The sequence below is a fragment of the Zootoca vivipara genome, chromosome 1 (assembly GCF_965207765.1).
Source record: "Zootoca vivipara chromosome 1, rZooViv2.hap1.1, whole genome shotgun sequence".
NCBI classification, from domain to species: Eukaryota; Metazoa; Chordata; class Lepidosauria; order Squamata; family Lacertidae; genus Zootoca; species Zootoca vivipara.
Genome location: NC_142582.1, coordinates 10,385,062 through 10,399,026, shown reverse-complemented (window position 1 = coordinate 10,399,026; position 13,965 = coordinate 10,385,062). Strand labels below are relative to the sequence as shown.

The window sequence follows — 13,965 nt, the reverse complement described above, 5'->3', positions numbered from 1 at the left end:
GAATTAAAATTGTGATTCTGGCCATGTGTAAATTTGATCAATTAAAATGAAAGAAGAGGATCAACTTAAACAATTATCTAGTCAGTGATAGACATCTGCGCTTGAGAAATGGAACTCTCAAAATTCTTCAGTGAATATTAGGTAAAGGGACCCCTGACCATTAGGTCCAGTCGTGACCGACTCTGGGGTTGCACACTCATCTCGCATTTATTGGCCGAGGGAGCCGGCGTATAGCTTCCAGGTCATGTGGCCAGCATGACAAAGCCGCTTCTGGCGAACCAGAGCAGCACAATGGAAACGCCGTTTACCTTCCCGCTGTAGCGGTTCCTATTTATCTACTTGCATTTTGACGTGCTTTCGAACTGCTAGGTTGGCAGGAGCTGGGACCAAGCAACGGGAGCTCACCCCGTCACAGGGATTTGAACCGCCGACCTTCTGATCGGCAAGCCCTAGGCTCAGTGGTTTAACCACAGCGCCACCTGGGTCTCCTCAGTGAATATTATCATCTTACAAAATACTTTGGGTCCCCACTTTATGAGAACCAAGCCAAGACAAAACTGTGGCTAGGAAGTTGGTGACATGCAGCTGCACTGTTCTTTCTGAGCCATATCCAAAAATCTCAGCTCCATCATGGTTGCACACTTGTGCTCTATAGACGCTAGCAGTCAGGATGGGCACAAAATGATATCAGGCTGTGCTGGCCCAAAGGTGCCTAGTCTGCAAAACACAACGTTTTCTCACTTCTCCCCTGTTTAGCAACAACACTGTGGCCTGCCTCTGGCATGCAGAATGTACCAACTGGACACCTGCACTTTATAAATTCCATATGGAAGGATTATTGCTTTTGCTTTAATAGAGAAAGTGCAGCTTAACCACATGCAGAATATGAACATTTAAAAGGAAACCACAGAAAGCCTCCACCCAAATCAATGAATAATTAGATTGTACTGTATCTTTTAATCAAGCAATGATTTGGGGATCATTTTAAAAAAATACTTAAGTGAAATAATGACAGGAAAGATAACTACAGTGGTACCTCTACTTACGAATTTAATGTGTTCCAAACGCACATTTGTAAGTAGAAAAAAATCCCATAGGAATGCATTGGGAGAAAAAATTCGTAAGTAGAAAAAATCCTATCTAAACTGCATCCAAGATGGCGGACGGAGCTCCATTCATAAGTAGAGGTACCACTGTATAAATATTACATGTCCTTGGAGCCATGCATCTAGAAGAACTGTACACTGTAAAAATGATTGACATATAAATGCCAAGTGCTAACCAAAACAGCAATGTATTAAAACTGACACACACAGTGACTGCAGTCTACCTATGCAGTTAAGAGAACGCCAGATGAAATATAACATACCTTTTTATTTTCACCAAGAATACAGGTTTTCGTTGGCCAAAATTTCCTAAAAGAAGTACCATGAGTATAGTTAATAATTTTCCTATCATGGAAGAAAGGATGTTAAACAAAAGAATATGTTTTCTAATGCACTTCCTTAGAAATATATAACTGAGGTTTCAGGTTCTTAGCATAGTGGAATTTCCTCATATATCTGGATCAGTCAAATGAGGGGTTCAAAGCAAGAACGTTCTGGCTCATCTTAATGTAAGCCAAATGCCATTGGACTGGAACTCCCATTGATCCTGCTGGCTGCTGGGAGTCACTGTCTGAAACATCTGGGAGGACACCAGCTTGGGGAAGGTTGGCTTAAAAGCAAAGATGAGTTAAGTGAAGAATGTGCATTTCTTTGTGGCATGGCCATATGAAAACCAGCGGAACAAGAAAATCTCAGCCCTTTGCCCAAAGGACTTTGGAAAGCTCTACATCTCCTTTGTGAGAGGTGACAATTAATCCCCCGATAGTAACAAACAGGGAATAAGTACCACATTCTCTAGCCAGGAGAAACACATTGAAGCATGCTTACATTTGCACCCCCAAAAAGCTCAACAGAGCCATGTCTGGTTGTTTGTTCAGACGCAGGACGCACTCCCAGTAAATATCTTCCTCTCGCTCATTGTCTAAGGCGTACAGCATGAACAAAGGAGGGTAGAGTCGCGGTAGCAACACAGGAAGCAGCAACCCAGAGCTTGTGACCACATAGCTGAAAAACGCAAAATGAAGAAAGAGTTTTGCATGAACGAGGGGCAGTTCACAGAAATATTTATTATACGGTTCAGATCTCTTCAACCTGTCCTATCAACAACACATGTTGAGGATGAAAGGCAACCAGTTCAAGGAAGAGGTGGGTGGGTGTGATAGGAAATTCACTCCCCAAACTTTCTGCTCCTCTTTCCACAAAGAGCAATCCCCTGTTCAGTTCTTAAGCTCTTGAGCAGCGTAAATGTTTGTCCATGTTGGATGACACCACAACCCCTAAATATGGAAAAAGTGTGTTCCATATTTGTGTGTGAGGAATTGACACTACGAGGTGTGCACACGCAACCCACTGAGCTCAGGAATATCACCACGGCAAGGGGAGGACTAGTCTGGCCCCAGCCATTGGTCAGAGAAGGAGCAGCTGCGGAGAGCTACCTACCACCCCATGTCAAGCATTTCTAAACAGATTTTTATCTACATACCCTGGTTCTGGAGATTCCGGCCTGGAGTCATTTTTTCCACTACAGAATGATCTCCTTCCTTTGGTCTCAGTCACCAAAAGTGGAATTGAACTGCCCTCTTCAGGAAGATCAGGGAACAGGAATCTTAAAATTAAAACATGTGTAAAATTAACCACAACTCACCAAACTGTGTCAAAAATTCTTAACAAGGGTTGCAACCATTTTTTTCAAATATAATTCTCTTCGAATAATTTTCTTCGATTTTCTTTCTTGCAGGGGAACCTAGCAACAATTCAAATCAGCTGCTGAATGATCAGCTTTTCTGCACAAATGCATTTCTTTATGCACGCTTGTTAAAAGAGAAAGGTTTTAATTGTATATAATTCATTATATTTTATTATTTTGTTGGAAGCCGCTCAGAGTGGCTGCGGAAAACCCAGCCAGATGGGCGGGGTATAAAGAACACATTATTATTATTATTATTATTATTATTATTATATTATTATTTTACATTAAATGGGAGTTCATTTTTTTTCCTTACCTGACTAGCTGGAAGATGCGTTTGAGGTAGGATTTAATCTCCCTGACTGCTTCCTGCAACAGCCGCCGATTAGCTCCCACGCCTACATATGTCATTCGGTATACAGCAACTAGGGTCTCAACAAGTTTTCCCAAAGGATGCAGGGGAGTATCACACGCCTAAAAAGAAAACGGTCAGAGAATTAGGTGGCTACATAAAGAAGCAGAGTCTTGATTGCAACACTCATATTTATTTAAGGCTCTTTGTTTAAAGCAATGGCAGTTCAAACAATATACATAAACTACCCACCTCATAGAAAAGAATAAAACTCTACAATATTAATGCTCTAGTATCATCTGAAAATTATACCAAAGACTTGCAATCTGTAGGAGTTTATAGCAGAGCTGGGGGAAGAAATGGAAATAGTGCTCTTACAAACTTATTGTGGGGGGAAATCCTCACTTTAGAGTAGGAATACATGCAAAACACAGTGTCCCCTGCTTGCTTCCCAGCTTATAGATAACAGCTTATTTAACAACAGTCACAATACCTTTATGAGATATTTCTTAATGTTGTCGTATTTTTCGAGTGTGAAGGCACCAACGTGTTTTGGAATGAACTCCAAGCTTTCCAAAGTTTGCGCATGAGATCTACTTAACAGTTCTGGGCTGCAACAATGGAAGTGATATAATTACAGTATAAGCTATTTAGGAAACACACATGGGTCAAGTAGCTACAAACCAACCAACTGTAAAGAGCTGAATAATAAGAAATCCTAAAAACACACAAAAATAATTACAAATCCTGAAAACCAGAGATATTGAAAAATGCAATAAATTATACTAGCAAAATGTTTTTGGCTCTTTCTGTCATCTTACTATTACAGGACCCATTGTATTTGCCACACTCATTCCTTCCTCTCTCTCCAATAACTATACTACTGTTTCCTAATATCCTACAGCTACAGATTTTCTGCTTCTGTCACTGGGCTGCTCATGTGGACATCTCCCTTCCCTATCTAAAGTATGCCACTGTATAATGTACTTGCCCTTAATTCTTGCCAATTGGAACGGCTCTTTCTAGCCATTTGTTCTACCTTCATATCTGCCCTGAAACATTTTCTCCTTTTCTTTTTTCTTTTTTAAATACTTTTAATCAAATTTTCCAATTAAAACACGATTCAATTATTTCAAATTATACACATACTTATCAATTAAGCCAAATATTATGCCAAATCATAAAATTTTTAGGCTCCCCATGCTTCAAAATCTGGGGATTCTAGATAACTGTTTGCACTGCCACCCTAATCCTAATAACAAAATCTTGCTCGTAGTCCATAATAGTCCCAATCTTTTCCAACAGTCCCTCTAGATGTTTTCTTCTCTCTTTTGTCGCAGCTTCTGAGATAGGCATCAAACAAGATTTAACACATAATCATTCTTCCTGTGTGGGTTTTTTTATCCAGTCCAACCTCCCCATAAATCTTCCTCTTGATCTGGAGTGCCTCTCCTGCCGCGTCAACAGTCCGACACAAGACAGCGCCATCTTGAATGCCTCAGATCGTGTTCCATCTTCTTCTCAAACTGTCCGTCAATCGCAAGAGTACAGCTTTTTTGCGAGGAACAGCCAGTTCAAATTATGCACAGTCTCTTATAACAGATTTATGGCTCTCCTTGCCTTTTAGCTGCCCTCTGCATTCCGAGACTCCAATTAGGCTGCCATTATCTCTCAAATTCCAGATGCGCCACAGCTTGTAAATCCACCTCACCGATGGCTTCCATGCAAACTCCAATAAACATACTGACTGGGGAGGTTTTACTCTAACAGTTTAACGAAACAACTTCTAAAAACATACCAAATGACAATCCTCTATTTATATTAATTCCGATAACCACACAGTTCGTTTCCATTTCTCATTTGTTCCAAACAATCAGACAGTCCGTCCGGGATGGTGGTAAGTGCCTCTTAAAGTATAACAATAAAAAGTTCACGTCCCTTTTCGTTCCGTCCCAATCATTCTTTCTTCTTGATGAAATACTCCCTCGAGTCTCTTCTCGCTCAGAAGCTGAAAAAATCCTGGCAGTATCTTCTCCCCCTTCTTTTGAAGCATGTCCATGAATTTAAATCCAATTATTCTCTTTAATCATGGAGATTGCGCTCGCACAGGGTGGCCTCCAGGAGTTCCGGCCCCCACGGGTGCTCGGCCCAGGCCCCCCCACCCCTCAAAGGGTCAGGGTGGGTTAAGGGGCATCCACGGACCAGCGGCCCCTCCCGTCAAACCCGGGAAGGTGGGGAGACTGGTTTACTCCCCTAGCAGCCGCCAAATTCCCCATGAAGGTTGGAGAGATGGAACGGGGTCAGCCATCTTCCCCCCACGAGTGAAACCGGAAGCCACATTTTCTCCCTTTCTACATCCATCTCCTCTCTTAGATTTTTCTCCTATAATATTACTAATATAAAAATAATCCTGGGCAGTTTGTGATGAACTATGCTAGCTAAAGGCTCTTGCTACCATGCTAACCTTCTGTCAGTACAGTACCTACTAGATTCATAAAATGCTAGAATTGCAAATGTTTCTTCCACACACAAAATGGCAGATTTTTTAAATGTACACTTTGCCTAGGCATACAAATGCCGTGAAACTACATAAATTGCAATATATATCCATAGCAAACTTCCAGTAAGCCGTTTTAAAAAATCTTAATGTAAATTTAAAATGATGGCTGAACTTCACTTGATATTTTTTTCTGCTGTTTCTTGAAGTACAAGTGTCCCTCACTACTAACCTGTCTTTGTGTTGACGCCGATTGGTTGTCAGGGCAACAGCAATGTTATCCCAAGCTTTCCACCTGTCCCCTTGGCCTGGTTGCTCACAGCCTAGCTGATGCCAGCATTCCTCAAACACCGCCTTCCATTTTTCATCAGCAGGAACAGCAAGGTTTCCAAGCTTCCGCCTGGGGACATTTTAACCACAAGAATTGCAATTCTCAATTAAACTCCTTAAGAGAGGTGCGGATCAGCAATTTCTCCTAAGAGCATGCAGATCTAGAGCATTATGGGGTGGTGTAGGGCAGAAACATTTCCCCCACTCTTCAACATCTCAAGTTTGCTGTTAATTAATAAGACACATTAGCTAATGTTGGGCCGCCTAACAATTATTGAAACTGTTTTTATTGTCCATCACTTAGGGGTGTTTCATGGGAGATGATTCATAAATGAATTGTTATTTATTATATCAATAACCAGGACAGTTAATAGTGCCCAAGCTGAAAAGCTGAGGAGGTAAGGATGAAAGGATTGTGGGATGAAGACCAGAAGCATTATTTCAATAATATCTTACGGTAACTTCAAGGCCTTTGCTTAAAAGCAGAGAATCTGATTCTCTCTGTGATGCATTAGACAGGTGAGCAGCATTGACTATTTCTTAGGGAAAAAAATCAACCAATAAATTCTTAACTTAAGACAGCCAACCATCCTCGCTTCAGAGGCACCTGCATACATTTATTCATAGACCCCCTAGTGAGGTAAAAAAGCATCTCCCTAAGAAGTTTGTTAAGTTTGGCAGGGAAGCCTGATTCACAGACAGATTTGGGCATCAGTGATGTCAAAAGTAATTAACAGCATCATAAATAAAAGCCAAAGCGGGTGGGGCGGGGAGAAATAAAGTCTTATGCTGTCCATAAATATAAAATAGACATACATTTTGTTTAACAATTCAAAAACAACCACAGCTATGTATAATGGGTACTGTATGACTTAAAACTGACAGCCACACCAGTGCTCTTCAGAGATGACAATCATGTATTGTTGCACAAGTCTGACAGGCACCTATTCCCCAACAGCATCTCTCTTGATGACTTATAAAAATGCCTGAAAACATCCATTATGAATCAAAATGGGCTGTGCAGTCCAACCACCGCACAGATGCATTTCCAGTTCCATTTATAGGAACCTCTATTTGTACTGCCTGTGTAAGAGTAGAGGCCCTCACTCTTTAAGTGCCAGTGACCAATTGCAGCCCCCAAAATACAGCTGGTTACATTGGTCACCAGCTGCTCAGATATCATACGACTTACAGAATTTTCATCACTTTTAGCCGTTTCTAAAGAACAACCAGTGTATCTTTTGACCCCATTGTCTTTCAAGCACCTCAGACAAAACCTGCAGTGTTCCGCTCAAATCTGAAATCCCCAGGAGGACTTGGCAATGACGTTGTACTATTCCCCATTGCCCTAACCAAGCAGAGGAGCTGGAAATAAACAACTAGAGTTGGGCAAACAAGGCAATACAGGCTGTGATCTGCAACCTACTTTGCATTCAAATCAGTGCTAGTGCTCAGGTACCATGGCTAGCTACAGACAAAGACATGATACAGTCTGAACAGAAGCCAACTCCCATTCACTCACAGGGTTTTGGGTCGGTCCTTCTCATGATCGTACAAACTGGGTTTGAAGTAGGTTCCAGCAATCTTTATCCCAGTTCCCCACTCGCCACTGAAAATACCTTCAATAGTGTCTCCATTTGGCAAAGCCAGTCTTCCCTTTGGAGAAGGGATGGAGGGGAGGAGAGAGAAGAGAAGAGAGTAAAAAAAAAGAATGGAATCACTCGTTTTTAAAAACTGCACTTCCCAAAAAAAGCAATCTCCCAAAATATGATTTACCAACCTTTCCATTAAGGGTCCAATTATCTGAAAACTCTCCTTCGTACACCGTGTCATCTTCAGAAAGCAAGACACCAGTCCCCTGCATAAAGCAGTATCACAATCATTACAAGCCCTGTTCTGAATAGTTCACATAAACACAGAGTAGTATTAGGGAAGAAAAATGCAGGAAGATGTATATTTTTACAGTAGCCATAACACAAAGATACAGAACAGTCAATGTGCTGGATCCAAACCAGTCCTTAGTGGGAAGGGCAGAGATCCAGTGGAGAATCACAATGGGAAAAGGTGGAGGAAGGAAGAAGGCAATTTTCACCTATTCCTTTTTTTTCTTCTGCACCTCATAGCACTGTTCTGCTCAGCCCCTAACCCTCCAGAGCAGATTTTCATTGGGGTATAGGGGGCTGCAGGAAGAGGAGGGGTAACTAGCAAAAATTGCCTCCTCTGCTCTTCTACCATTGGGAGAGGCACCCCAAGAGAGAAACTGCTCACAGGTCCAGTCTGGATCCAATCTGGCATAAATGCTACTTTGAAAAGAGGGAGTGAATTTTTATTTTTATACGTTGAGCATCGAAAAACAGAGTAAGGTTAGGGACTGCTGGGAATGCTTCTTCAACCGTAAGACACTGGTTTGTACAGTACTCACCATCATTTTATTGCTGCTAAAGGCTCCTTCATAATACAGTCCAAACTGTGTAACCACAACACCATTGCCCTGGCCAAGGTCATCTTGCCACATTCCCATATATTTTTCTCCCCTGAAGAGATAGGAAGGGATTAATGGCCAAAGCAATATAAATTTTAAGAAATAAGGCTCACCACACCATCTCCTGTTCTGTGACACTCTGAGAACTAAGCAACAGACATACCAGTTGAGAAGCCTTTTCAACAATTACAAGGGTCACATCAGAGCTCTACAGTGATGTACATCTTAATTGCTGTTTATGTATCATTTCCATAAGTTTGCCATTATTATTTTTAATTGTATGTTACTGCACTTTTCAATATTTCCAAAGAGGGCTTATATTAAGGTTTTGGAAACATGAACGCTGAACTAAAATATAAATTAGTAAGTTCAAAGGGAGGTGATTTATTGCTGACATACAAGTTTTAGACTGTATTCTATGTCATCTTGTTAGTGATTTTATTCAAGTAAACTAGAGGTATAAGCAACTACTTAGCGTACATTATTAAAATGCTCAGAATCTACCTTGTGATATCGTCAAATACTCCATATCCTGTCTTCTTATCCATCACCCACTGGCCAATGAACATACTGGGAGAGGTAGATGTCAGTTTCCCACTGCGCAGGAGACCATGCCCATGACGCATGTTATCCTGAAAGCTCCCTTCATACACTTCTCCAGAGGCATAGCTGAAATAAAAGTGTGTTATCTCTCTCCCCCTCTGCACACAGAAAACAACATTTTTGGCAGGAATGTGAAAACAGGACAATTATTTCCAGTAATGAGTTTTGGGGGAGGGGGGAATGGATTTCCATTGTGATAATCGTTTGTGGAAAACGGACATGTCATATTGTGGATTATGTAGTTCTGTGTAATAAGCGTATGAACAGAAATGGTATCACATCTATGCACAGATTGTCGTGTGAAGCAACATGGGCACATGTATATTTCACTGCATGGACACAAGGCAAAATGCAACTTCCCAGGAGGTGTTCACACAATGAAATGTGTTCGTGAGTTAAAACTGTCACACATGGTGATATTCATAGGGGCTTCATGCTGTTTCTACCTGGAAAGGTTTTGCATAGAAAGAAATGGTGTGTGTGTGTGTGTTAAATGACCCTTTGAAGTGCACTGTGGCTTAAACGCTGCTGTCTTTTGGACCACACACATGATGACCTTTAAAACAATCCACATGTTGTTTTGTATACTACCTGTAGATCCCTTGTCCACACATTTTGCCCTCCTTCCAATATCCAACATAGCGGTCACTCTTGTTCAGTATTTTGCTTGGTATTTTGTATTCACCGTGCCTGCCAATATGACAAAAACAACAACAGTCCTGAGCAACTAGAAAACAAGAATATAATACAAAGAGCAGCAATCCCATACACATCTACTTGGCAGTAAGACCCATTGAACATTGTAAGATTTACTTCTGAGTAAACATGTACTGAAAAATACTAAAAATGTACTATGTATCTGTGAATTATGTGTAAAGGAGTGACAGTTAATGAATTATATGATATGCAATTATAAAAACACCTATATATCACTTTTCTATACATGTACTGTATATCTGAAATGGTAGCTATATAAATTTAAGCACACATTATAGATTCAGCCAACAATTCAAACTTGGTTGCATCCAAGTTGCACTTTGAGCAGATCCAATGCCCACTACATTTCAATGGTTCTACTATGAGTAAGTTCAACAATAGATATAACCCAATATATAAGGTGACAACTAAAGTTAAAAACTATTTTGACAGCTAAATAAACCCATCAGCCAAAGGGAGGTTATCTAACACCTTGCTGGTGGTAAGAAATTTTAAAGTAATAAACAGACTTCTCTTTCCCCAACCCCAAATTTGGTTTAACTCTTTGTACCTACCCATCTTCCAGGCCACTTCTGAACATACCAGAATATAGTCTTCCATCTGCCCATTTCAAAACTCCCCTGAAATATACAGAGTGCCATAATTAGACCAATTCCTCATTTGAATTAGCATAACACATTTTATGCAAGACTATTACATCGTTCAAAGGACTATTTTTCTGGCTAGGTTCTAGAGCTCAGGGGTTAAGTGGTCATAGAGTAGGAGGCTTTTCATTTATTGTACTGTACTCTGCTTTATTCAGATTTAAATACTTGCTCTTCATGCCTTTCTTCACTTGTTACCTAGCTTTAAGCGAAAAGATAGAAAGAGAAGATGTAAAAGAAGAGAACAGGGGAAAACTTCAGGTGCTTGAAATGATTTATTGCAAGTCCAATATGTTAAAGAAATAATCCTTCCTTGTGAGGCATGTTTTAGCAGCAATTTCCACCAAATGCAAGCCATGCTATAACAATAGAAGTCAGCACATTTTCCATGCAATTAGTGAAAATCCTCTCTCTTTTTTGGCCTGGCATTATTGGTGCTTTTCTGGTTGGTTTTCTTCTATACTGTATCTTTAAGTAAACAGAACAGCCTCTAGCGAACATGTACATAACAACATTTGCACAGTTTCACCTGCCATGTGGTTTCCCAGAAAGCCATCGACCATCATAAGTGGCATCCTTAAGCCGAGGATCTTTGTAAAAGGTGTATTTGGCACTCCGTGAGATAGGGGGCTCTTGCCTCTGAAGGTTTCCACTAACTCCATAAGGAGGCAAGTCAGTCGTTCCTTTTAAGGCCTGATCCACTGCTTGGCTTATTGCTCTCAGCCATTTCGTCTGAAACAATTACAGTAAAAGTATTCAAGGTTTTGCCTACCCTTTGTGTTCCTCCTATCTATTCATAACTACTTTTATGAGAATACTGAAGGAATATCTTTGAGTTAGTCTAATAAAGACTTATTGGTGCCACAGAATCAATAAATGGCAAAAATCACGGGACTGCAAAAGTTCATCTGCTCCAGAAATCTTAACGTTTTCAGACTTGGGGCCCCATTTACCTTCTGCCTGGAACAAAGGGTCAGTTTTTAATACACCACCATATTATGGTCATCATTCTCTATGTCACTTCAAAACAAACTAAACTTAAATTTAAAAATAATAGTAATTGACAATGAATGCACTGGCATGAATCATCGATGGGCCAGCTATGGATCACAAGTCACTATTTGAAGACCAGTGATCTAGTCCAAGCCTCCTCCTAAACCAAGATGCTACACACTCAGCTACAGCAATGTTGACCATATTTGCATGTCTTCTATACCATGGGCTAACATCTACCAGCAAACAATGTTAGTTTTGCTCCTCCCATTTGCACAGACAGGAAACAGACCAGAATTCCCGTCTTAGTGTTACATTTGATCCACGGATGATTTCACTCCCAACAACCTCTGATCAGTACAAGCCAAGAACAAACCTCGGCTTACAGAAAATGTTGCAAAATGAACCACCATCTCTGATTTGGATGTAACACTAAATAGTGGCTTGTTTCATCCACCTACAACCAGCAAGGAGGTGAACAACCCAGATAGGCATGTTTGCGGTATACCATTAACTATGGTTTGCTGTGCTGTGCAAGCAGGGTCATTGTATGTTGATTTCCCTTAGGTTACAGTTTCCGCCTGCAGGAATGGCGGACCTGTTTTCCATCTCTCTGACCTTCGTAAGGAATTTGGCGGTTGCTAGGGGAGTAAATGGCAACCCCCTACCCTCTCCGGGGGTTACGGAGAGGGGCCGCTGGCCCGCGATGCCCCCAGACCCACTCCGACTGTTTTTGGAGTGGGGGGAGCTTGGGCTGAGCACTTACGAGGGCCAGGACTCCCGGACGCTAATCTGCATGGCGGGGATTTCCATGGTTAAAGAAGATAATTAGGCTTAAATCTATGGACATACTTCAGAAGGAGGGGAAGAAGCGCTGTTTACTGCTGAGAAATTTATGCTGCTGAGGGAGAGGAGTCAAAAGACTGTACTGCATCTGGAAGAAGGATTGATGGGGACGGAGCGATAAGGGAAGTGAGTTTTTATTTTTTTTTCTTCATATTGTTGCCTCGTACCTTCCCGGACGCGATGTCCTGGCTTGTTTGGAGTGAAAGAGAAGCAAAAGACTGTGTGAGTTGAACTTTATAATTGTTGTTACTGAGCATATTTTTTAAAGATGTGGAGTTGCCGATGAGAAAAGCCCCCCCCTAGTCGGACGGAAGAAGTTCTGGACGCGTTCGGAGGATTTATGAGCTGTGACGCACTTTAAATTGGAGCAGCGGCCTGAAGCTAAGTTCAGCTATAGGGCAAGGAGATCCATTAATTTACCAAGAGTTAATGGTTTGATGTTTGGGTCTCCTGCCTGAAAAAGCTGTAAATTCTATAATGATCGTAAATCTTCATGGCTATGAGAGAAAATGAAAGTGATTTGAGTTTTTCAAGATGGCGCTACTTCGAGCTGCTTCGACGCAACAGGGAGCTCCATTTAGAAGATTTATGGGGAGGCTGGACTGATTAACTCACACAGGAGAAAGAACATCTGTGAAACTTTGTTTGATATTTATCTCAGCAGCTGGGAAACAATCGGATGAAAGTGGAATACATCTATGTGACTGTAAGGGGAAGATCTGGATTATTATGAACTTGGAGGACGATTTGAACTTTAGAAAAAAGACGGCAGTGGACAGTTGCGAGGAATTCCCAATTTCTTGAAGCATGGGAACCCAAATAAAAAATTCTTTAGATGATTTGGCATAACATTCGGTTTGATTGATATATATATGTGTATAATTTGAAATATTGAATGTGATATAATTGGTTTTAATTGGAAAATTAATAAAAATATTTAATAAAAAAAAAAAGATTTCCCTTAGGTTACAGAGTGAAATAAGCAGAGAAAAGAAGCTTACAAAGTACTCCATGTTCAAAGTACCTAAGGCACTTAAGATGGCTCTCACAAGTAAACCAAGCCCACATTCCTTGTGGGGAAGTAATGGAGGAAGACCACAACTCAGTGACCCAGCATCTGTTTTGCATGCACTAGGTATAATCTCTGGCATCTCCAAACAGGACTGGGAATGTATGTTGACTGAAGCCCTAAGAAATGTTGCTGGTCCGTGTACACAACAGAGTTAAACGGACCAATGGTCTGACTCGGTATAAGGCAGCTTCCTATGTTCCTGCCATTAACCTACCCGACAAGTGGTGCAAACAGGGGAGGAGAGAAGAGAATGCAGTCTCTGTGCCTGCCTACCTTTTCCTGTGGTGTTGATGAAACAAGAATGAACTGTTCTTCTGGTGTAGTGATTCTCAAACCATTCCTAGTATGAAGACCAAAACAACAACAAAAAGATTCATGTAAAAAGAAAAAATAATAATTGAACAGATAACTGTAGCTAGTACAAGCAAAAATTAATACGAAAGCAAAGGGGCAGAGCCTCTGGCTTAAAGAAATGTTCCCCCTTTCCCTAAGTTCATGAGAAATGGAGAATCTCCATTTGCAACAGTAAACTGTCATGCAATCTAACACCTTCCATCCTATTTCAGTCTCTTATCACTAGTATTATAAAGAAGACTGTACTCTGTACTAAAATAAAATGAAGTTCCAAGTTATGCA

General features: G+C 40.9%; 1 protein-coding gene across 4 annotated transcripts in view; it reads right to left on the bottom strand.

Moving 5' to 3' along the window:
• Window positions 1-13,965, bottom strand: part of ALS2 (alsin Rho guanine nucleotide exchange factor ALS2) — a 44,506-nt gene that overhangs the window by 3,563 nt on the left and 26,978 nt on the right. For all 4 annotated transcript variants that reach the window (XM_035137331.3, XM_035137352.3, XM_060281808.2 and 1 more), the window contains exons 17-30: window positions 13,603-13,669; window positions 10,948-11,150; window positions 10,329-10,394; window positions 9,649-9,747; window positions 8,959-9,123; window positions 8,395-8,506; window positions 7,753-7,830; window positions 7,495-7,628; window positions 5,875-6,042; window positions 3,639-3,756; window positions 3,110-3,267; window positions 2,590-2,712; window positions 1,935-2,111; window positions 1,370-1,415 (exon numbers count right to left, since the gene is read on the bottom strand). In XM_035137331.3, the coding sequence (XP_034993222.2) occupies window positions 1,370-1,415; window positions 1,935-2,111; window positions 2,590-2,712; window positions 3,110-3,267; window positions 3,639-3,756; window positions 5,875-6,042; window positions 7,495-7,628; window positions 7,753-7,830; window positions 8,395-8,506; window positions 8,959-9,123; window positions 9,649-9,747; window positions 10,329-10,394; window positions 10,948-11,150; window positions 13,603-13,669 (1,714 nt within the window). The remainder of the gene's footprint in view (window positions 1-1,369; window positions 1,416-1,934; window positions 2,112-2,589; window positions 2,713-3,109; window positions 3,268-3,638; window positions 3,757-5,874; window positions 6,043-7,494; window positions 7,629-7,752; window positions 7,831-8,394; window positions 8,507-8,958; window positions 9,124-9,648; window positions 9,748-10,328; window positions 10,395-10,947; window positions 11,151-13,602; window positions 13,670-13,965) is intronic.